The sequence below is a fragment of the Sinocyclocheilus grahami genome, unplaced genomic scaffold (genome assembly GCF_001515645.1).
Source record: "Sinocyclocheilus grahami isolate Dianchi unplaced genomic scaffold, SAMN03320097.WGS_v1.1 scaffold21.1, whole genome shotgun sequence".
In the NCBI taxonomy this organism is placed as follows: Eukaryota; Metazoa; Chordata; class Actinopteri; order Cypriniformes; family Cyprinidae; genus Sinocyclocheilus; species Sinocyclocheilus grahami.
The window spans coordinates 1,044,545-1,053,591 of NW_015505200.1; the positions used below are offsets into that span (position 1 = coordinate 1,044,545).

At 41.4% G+C, this 9,047-nt stretch overlaps 1 protein-coding gene across 1 annotated transcript; it reads left to right on the plus strand.

Annotated features, from left to right (window-relative positions):
- The first annotated feature begins 2,205 nt into the window (after positions 1-2,205).
- LOC107558938 (delta-type opioid receptor-like) lies at positions 2,206-5,221 on the plus strand. The gene is made up of 4 exons (XM_016242645.1): positions 2,206-2,269; positions 2,532-2,779; positions 3,479-3,831; positions 4,605-5,221. Exons 2-4 carry the CDS (start codon positions 2,535-2,537, stop codon positions 5,138-5,140), a joined length of 1,134 nt encoding a protein of 377 aa, XP_016098131.1. The 5' UTR covers positions 2,206-2,269; positions 2,532-2,534; the 3' UTR covers positions 5,141-5,221.
- Positions 5,222-9,047: the final 3,826 nt, after the last annotated feature.

Here is a 9,047-nt window from a genome sequence, read left to right on the forward strand (position 1 = left end):
GTGATGAATGAACGACTCAAACCCGAAGACTCGAAACAGGTGAACTAATTGACTAATTCCAGTACAGAACCTATAGGATGTTGCGGATGCGCGACTGAACGAATCACTCCCCGAGACGACTCGTTCTTCCCGAGTCACATTAAAGATTAATTCAAAATGAACGAATTGTTCAAGAACGACCCAACACTATAGTGTGATGCCGTGTCCCGGAGTGATGAGACGAAAACATTAAAACCCATTATAAACTAGGCATTTGTTGCATCCAGTGGGGACATAATTACGGATTATAATGATTTATACTGTCTTTTTACGCGTTGCGTTGCATCGTGCCACGTAAACATAAAACCATGTCTGCATTTGTGATCAGAGAAATGACAAACAACAAGCGCTACTCTACACTGCTCAAAACTCACGTTTGAATCATCAGTGGCAAATTCTTTAAATATGAAAACGTACTTACAGTCTGTGAGTCAGAACAGCCGGCATTGTAGTCTACTCTTCCAGGATCAGGAAACGGGCCTCCATAAAATGTGCTGCACACATCTGAATATTTGGGTTGAACTGTTCTGGAACAGTGTTGTAAATACAACTTAACCACTGATTTCTAGTCGTGTCCTCTTTTGGAAGGCCAAACAAAGTATTTTCACTTTTGCAACGAAACACACAGCGTCTTCACAACATGGCGGCGGTGGTGGCAGCAACAATAAAGTTACGCCTTCTTTGTTTGCATGAACATTTGGGCGGCGTTATGCAAATCTTCCCACATCGTGATGTAGACATGTGGGGGCGTGTTTAAACAAGGCGTTTTAGGAGAACGTGGACAAGTCTTAACTTTCATAAAGAATATCTCTTTGGGTTTGAAACTTTAGTCTTTGCAACTTTAGGGATCTTATCTATTCACGAACAGCTTGTAACACTCCAAAGAGAAAGGAAAACATGAAATCGCATCATATGACCACTTTAATAAGCGTGAAACCAAAATGTAATAAAGCAAACAAAAAATATATTGCACAAAAAGTTAAAAATGAAACCAACGTTTTTAGAATATCAAACAATTGTCACAGATCAGAAAAAAAAGCCTAAATCAAAAATGTAATAGCGCAAAAAAAAAAGCATGAATCAAAACATTTAAAATCATATTGCACAAAACGGAAATATTAATGCAAAATTATCCAACTTGCACACAAAATAGTTACAGACAATTAACAACTGCGAGCAATATATACAGTAAACTAAACTATTATGAATGGCATATACTAATATTATCCTCTCCTTACAGTAATAACCATCTCAAGACTTATCAGTCAGATATAGGCGAGCCAGATATAACAGTGACTTCGCGAGGCCAGTGCATGAAATACACAGAAAATATTTGTTACTGTATTATTGTAGTTAGGCCTATTATTTTTTTTAAAAGTAGCCTAATGTAAAAATTTTAAAACCCCATAGACTTGACGAGACTTTGAAGAAATTTGTCTCTAATCAAATGCCCATTCAAATGGCATCGATAAGCAAAATAAATAAAAACAATATAAAAAATGTTATTAATTGCTGTTCCATATTGTACCCAGAAACCATTTAAACATCGAATGGAACATGCACATGAATTCATACTGTACTACAAAACAAGACAGATGGTTTTTGCCTCTTCATTTCAGAAGACCACCACACGCCATCACTCCTCCTATACCTACTGAACGTCTCGCGCCCACAGAATTACGCACATCCTTATTTTGACAAAACTAATGCGGTTTCCCCCCATCTTTGTCTCTTTAAATAAAAGATAATATCCACTCATTCTGGAGAACTTCACCTGCTATCTTTACTGAAGCTGCAGCCTTGCCTGCCGAGTTCCCTCGCGACAGTGTGCGCGTGAAATGTCTCCAGACATGAAGTTTGGCGCGCGCCATCTCAAGAAACATTAAAACTATTTGACCGACAGAAGTGACTTACGTAAACATAAGTTGTGTTTTCAGACTCGCAAGACATCTATCACATTTAGAAGGCAACTTTCTTTCTGCCGATATAGGCGAAGAGTTGCAGTGAGACACTACAGTTGCTTAACGGCTGATTCAGATGGAGACCGTCACATGAGATCTGATGTCACACGAGACGCGCGGCAGAGGCAGAGGCAGCTGCATGCTCTCGTAAGGTGGCAGTCAGTCATCAGTTGAATAGGAGCGGGCCAAAGAAATCAACGCATTGCGCACAGACATAATTGGTGTTTGGGATTTTCAACTTAAATGAATGGTTTGCAGTTCATAATAAGGTAAGTCTCTTATATCTGATGTTTCACCAACTGTGTAACTGACATTTTTTGGGGTAAAGTGCAATACAGAATCAGATATCGTATATTTGCACTGTATCTATTTTTTAACGAATGCATATTAAATAATTATGTTGGTATTTGTATCCGTCGTTTATTTATTTCTGATGATTATTTTACCATTTTTATATAAGCTGTTTTCTAAAGCGACTGAACTTTTCCAGTGATTCAATTAGACATTTGCTCTCATTTTTCAAATGATCAGACCATGGACAGCAACGTGGTGCAGTTTTTTAAGGAGGACAAATGCCCCTCATCGCACCCCGAGAAGTGTTTACCCAACTTCACATGGCAGTCTGCTGTTTCGGACATTTATAACTATTCACTGAATGAAAGCTGGACGAACGTGCAGGAAACTATGTCGCCTATCATTCCGATCATCACTGCCGTGTATTCCTTGGTGTTTGTTGTAGGACTAGTGGGAAACTGCCTGGTGATGTATGTCATTATAAGGTAAGAAACAGCACTGTCCTGAGATGTGCTGCCCTCATTGAGTATAATACGAGCGCCTTTAAATATCATTTTGAGAATATTTATCTCACTTTTTAATAGACTTTATTTGTAAACAGTCATATGACACGTTTCTGATGGGGTAGTTTGGACGAAATATCTGTTTTATGGAAAACATTTAGTCAAGGGTTCAAGTCTAATTCGGCAGTTTGGCTCCCCCCGGTGGACTGAAATATTAATGTACAATGCAATCAAAATTACATTGACATACAGTAAATATATTCTGCTTTGAGCAGGGACTGTGTCTGCTCCACATTCTGTATATAGACGCATAAAAATGATAATAAACACGGCAGTCATATATATGCCACTTTAGATGCTGTTTCTGTGCTGTGCCTCTCCGTAAAGACGGTATATGTGGTTTTCGAGGCATTTGTGATAAAGAACTGCACAGTTTGTGCCTGTTGAATAATGTATCGCAGCTCAATCTGTAAAAATATATAATCACAAATATAGATGGGTTTAGGCTGTGAATGATATATAATGTCTTTACACAACCAGCAAACCACAAACGTATAGGGAATTTACTATCAGTTTATTTAGTATACTGCCTGAAAGCAATTTCATACATGAATTTATCACACTGATGGGTTGTGTTTCATTGATTTTGACACTCTCTGACTCAATCGATTTTCCCGACAGATACACTAAAATGAAAACAGCCACAAACATCTACATCTTCAACCTGGCTGTTGCTGATGCCTTGGTAACCACCACCATGCCCTTTCAGAGCACAGATTATCTACTGAACTCCTGGCCGTTTGGAGAGGTGGTGTGTAAGGTTTTCATCTCCATCGACTACTATAACATGTTTACTAGTATCTTTACCTTGACCATGATGAGTGTGGACCGCTACGTGGCCGTCTGCCACCCCATCAAGGCCCTGGACTTCCGGACACCGATGAAAGCTAAGATCATCAACATCCTCATTTGGGTGCTGTCCTCGGCTGCTGGGATCCCTGCAATGATTCTTGGGAGCACTCAGACAAACAATGGTAGGGACGAATGATATAGATATACTACTATTCAAAAGTATGGGGTTGGTAAGATTTTTAAAATATTTTTGAAAGAACAAAGTTGCATGTATTTGATCAAAAATATAGGAAATATAGGATTATTGAAATTTAAAGCTGTTTTCTTTTTTAATATGTTTTAACATGTAATTTACTCCTGTGTTGGTAAAGCCGAATTTTCAGCAGCCATTACTCCAGTCTTCAGTTTCACATGATCTTTCAGAAATCATTCTAATATGTTTATTTGGTGCTTAAACACTTCTTATTATTATCAAAGTTGACAACAATTGTGCTGCTTAATATTTTTGTGGAAACATCATAGCATTTTCAGGATTGATTGATGAACAGAACCTTCAAAGGAACCACATTAATTTGAAATAGAATAAATGATTTGTTACATGTGATTACTTTCATGCATCCATAAAATTATGAATTTTATATATATATATACACACACACACACACACACACACACATACATATATATATATATATATATATATACGCACGGTGTGTAAATAAGTAAAACTCTCTATCTGTCTATCTATCTATAAATCAGTGTATAATAATCAGCAGTGACATGTAATTATTATTTAGGAAGAAATCCAAAATATCTCATATTAATTGATGGGACTGTGAGTTCTCTACTCCATCCTAATGTATTTGTTGTTCCTTCCCACAGTGGATTCACACATGATTAAGTTGTCCTCACTTCTGATTAATAATTAATCGCTGTTGTTATATTTTTTCTGCAGGCACTACAGAATGTGCTCTGCAGTTTCCAGACCCGTATATCTACTGGGACACATTGATGAAGATCTGCGTCTTCATCTTTGCCTTTGTGGCTCCTCTCCTCATCATCACGGTGTGCTACACGCTCATGGTCCTGCGTCTCAAGAGTGTACGTCTGCTGTCGGGCTCCCGGGAAAAAGACCGCAACCTGAGACGCATCACCCGCCTAGTGCTGGTTGTGGTGGCTGTGTTTGTGGTGTGCTGGACGCCCATACACATCTTCATCCTAGTCAAAGCTCTTGCGCCCGGAGTGCCGGAGACCACTGCGGTCATGGCCGCCTACTTCTTCTGTGTGGCGCTGGGATACACCAACAGCAGCCTGAACCCCATCCTGTATGCTTTCCTTGATGAGAACTTCAAACGTTGCTTCAGGGACTTCTGCTGCCCAGGTCGGACCAAGGGGGACGGGCACGGCGTCAGTCGGGTCAGAAGCACTCTTCGCGACCACACGTGTCCAGCAGAGGCCAAAGGGGATGGGGGCCACGGTCGACCCGTATGACTAGCCGTGGAGCTCTCGTCCTTTCACGGTCGAGAGGACTCAAATGACCTGGGACTGACACAGATCACCACCGCCATCTGAGGAAGAGATTGTGCCCTTTACGTTCAGAAAAGTAGGCTAACTATTGATAGAGCAAAAAGGGATATTTTAGCAAAATCATTGTCTTGTTTTGTGTGTCCATATTGAGATTTTTATAGTACACTGTAAAAAAATAAAATAAAAAATAAATAAACCTAAAATTTACAGTAAAAATGACAGCTGTGGTTGCCGGAACTTTACTGTAAAAAAAATATGGTACCACCATTTAATTTTTCCATTTAATTTAAATTTACAGTAAAAGCCCATACATTATAATTCATTAACTGATCTAAAACACCAAACTACTGAAACTTTTTTAATATGCTGACAACCACCAAAAACATAGGAGTTCATGAGAAAGCCACATGATGAATCAAAGCTCATCACAAGTAACTTTTCCAGAAGCTGAGGCTAATATTATTTATTAATATACAGAAGATATACATTAATATACATGACACTAAAATAATGCAATCAACATTAATTTACCAACATAAAATGTAACATAAAAACCTAATATACATAACTGATAAGAAAAAAGTCTCAGGTTACTTATGTAACCATGGTTCCCTGAGTAGGGAACGAGACACTGCATCCTCTATGGGTCGCTATGGGGAATGCCTCATCGTGACCCTTGTCTGAAGCATACATTGAAAAAACACCAACAACACGGCCGGTGACAGCCATGACGATATACCGGTGCGACTATAGTATAAATAGGCGCCGGAAAAACACATCATCCACTTCTTCGTCTGAAGCTTGCGTCCGCAACATGGCAAGAAACCTAGAAGACGCAGTGTCTCGTTCCCTACTCAGGGAACCATGGTTACATAAGTAACCTGAGATGTTCCCTTTCATGGGAACTTCGAACTGCATCCTCTAGGGGTCTCTATGGGGGACGGTGTACCCACGCCGCCATGCTGAGGGGAGTGCATGCCAGAAACCATGGCGAGCACTAAGTACCAACTCTACCATATTGCCATGGGAGTTGCCCCTGGGACGTTAGACGGCTGTCAGTGACATTATTCCCTACGGCCAAAGGCCTAGGCTACATACCCCAAAAAACTTGTTAAGACCAGAACTCCTGGGCCCGGGGTAGAGCTCAAGGCTTGGAATCAGCTTCACGTGCACACTTACCATAACATGGATTTTAACAATACTGTTCTAAGGGGTTCTCGTGGCACTCTGAAAGAGCAGCCCATAGATGGAAAATGGTGCATCCCAAAACGCTATGTTTGAGAAGTCATCAACTCGATCTCGAGGCTTATAATGCTGGAGTGGCTAGCAGTAAATCTGTAGCTGAGGGAGCAAACATCCAGCTCTCAATCGAGAGGGAGCTCGACCTACAGCATGTTCCAAAGGTGGAACAGCTAGCAGTTACTTAGCTGAGGAAGCAACACCCCTAGTTCTCAAATAAGAGAAGGCTCGACCTGCAGCATGATCCAAAGCTGGAACAGCTAGCAATAATTTACTTAGCTGAGGGAGTGACACACCCAGTTCTCAGTCGAGAAGGGAGCTCTACCCCTACCCGCAGGGGGGGGGGGAGCACGAGTCGCGACACTAGCCTTCTGTGCTCGTCTCTGATCCTCAAACCGAGACGGGCCAGGACCCCTGGGTTGTTCGGGCTCAGACCTGGGCATCGAGAAGAAAGCCCCTTTCTTTCCTCCCGATGTCTGCCAGGTTCACCCACAGATGCCTCTCCATCAACACCATAGCTGCCATGGATCTGCCCATAGCAGAGGCGGCCTGCTTAGTAGCACGGAGAGCGAGATCCGTGGTGCGGCGCAACTCAGCTACCTCATCAGGAGAAAGGCCCTCGCCTTTATCCAGGTCTTTCAGCCGGTCAGCCTGGTATGCCTGGAGCAACGCCATCGTGTGCAATGAAGTGACAGCATGACCTGCTGCTGCGTATGCCCTGCCATTCAAGTGAGATGTAATCTGAAGGGGCCTGGATGGCAAGGAGGGAGTTTTGAGAGAAGATGTCTCACCCATAGAGAGATAGCTGGCTAGCGTCTCTTCTACCGGGGGCATCCTCTCATAGCCATTTTCGCGCATTGCCTCAATGTTGGCATAACTGGTATGCTGGAACCGATGGATGCATAAGGAAAACGGCCTCTTCCATTCCTCGATCTCAGTATGGAGATCAGGAAGAAAAGGAAGGCTCACCTGAGCTGGAGGGCTATGGCCAGAACGATAATGTTCATCGAGACGACCTTGCGACGTTACTTCCTTAGTCCGCTTCCACGACAAGTCAAGCATCGTCGTGGCGCGATCCATAACTTCCAAGAGCTCATCATACGCAGGGCAGGAGGATTGGGAAGGCTCAGCCTCATCTTCTTCGCCCTCCACAGCCGACGAGCGTGAGAGGGAAAGCCCCTCTTTAAACTCATCGGCCAGGTCCACCTGCGATCCCCACAAGCTCATTCTCCTCCATGCCTCAGCAGTGGCGGGTCCTGAACCGCGGGAAGCAGATGGCTGCCCCTCTTTACTTGAAAAAAGAGACAAACGAGAACGGAGCTTTTTCATTGGAAAACGCTCGCAGTGCACGCAGATTGCCCCCTCGAGGACATCGCGTGCGTGCTCTTTGTCCAAACAAACAATGCATAGATCGTGTGTGTCATCGGGTGTCAAATAGCGATGACACGGATGCACACATCTTAAATGCTTTGCTAGTTCATAATAAATTAAAGAGATCGCTCTTACCATGGAAATGCACGCTTCAAACAAAACAGTCAGTGAAGACGAAGAAGAGGATGATGTGTTCTCCCGGCGCCTATTTATACTATAGTCACACCGGTAGTGACGTCATGGCTGTTGCCGGCCAACGTGTTGTTGGTGTTTTTTCCATGTATGCTTCAGACACGGGTCATGACGAAGCGTTCCCCATAGCGACCAGTTCGACGCAGTTCGAAGTTCCCATGAAAGGGAACTAAGAAGAAACTTTAGTCAAAAACCATCAAATGTGAAGTGTCACACAGGGCATTCTGGGAATATCAGTTTATGGGTTTTTCACTGTAAATAATAGGATGATTTGTTCTTTTTCACTTCCAAAAACGGAAAATTGATTAAATGTCACGTTAGATTTATTACAGTTTTTTCCTGTAGTAAGGGAACTTACCATTAACAAATCACCCGGTTCTTACTGTATTTTTGCAGTCTTTTCCATTAAAATATGATAATTTTTACAGTGTATCTTCTTATTCAGATCTTTGTTTATTGTTTTTTTTTAATGTTCATTGACCAAAGATGATGTATGATTAAAATCTCGTCTCTCACAATCAAACGTCATGCTCAAAGATCCTTTTACATAATAAGTACTTTGGGAAATATTGTACATTACTAGGCACAATATTTTAAGTCTAACTTATAATTTTGCTTGAGTAGACATGATAAAAAATATTGTAGCAAAATACAACAAACAAAAACACTGTATGTATGCATCTGTTTGTACTGTAAATACATAAACATTTATTTTGGACTGTGAAACAGTCCCTTTTTATATTAAAAAAAAATCTATGTATATTAATCAGCAGTGTCACATAGTTATCACTCAGGAAACTATATATCTGTAATGGTGTAAAAATAAAAAAATATGTAGTCTACAGCAGTTTGAGTAAAGTGAGTGTAGTGTTTTTGGAACTGCTTGACAAGTCTGTCTGACAAGTGCTTTCTATTCTCCGTATTTTATTTAGATTGAAGGATTATGCCTGAAAAGGATTATGAATGATTATGTATGAAGGATTACGTATCTAAATTGCCTTAGAGGGAGTCTACAGATTTGTATGCTTTTTTTAGCGGGTGGGGGGGGGGGGGGGGGGGCTTTAAAAAA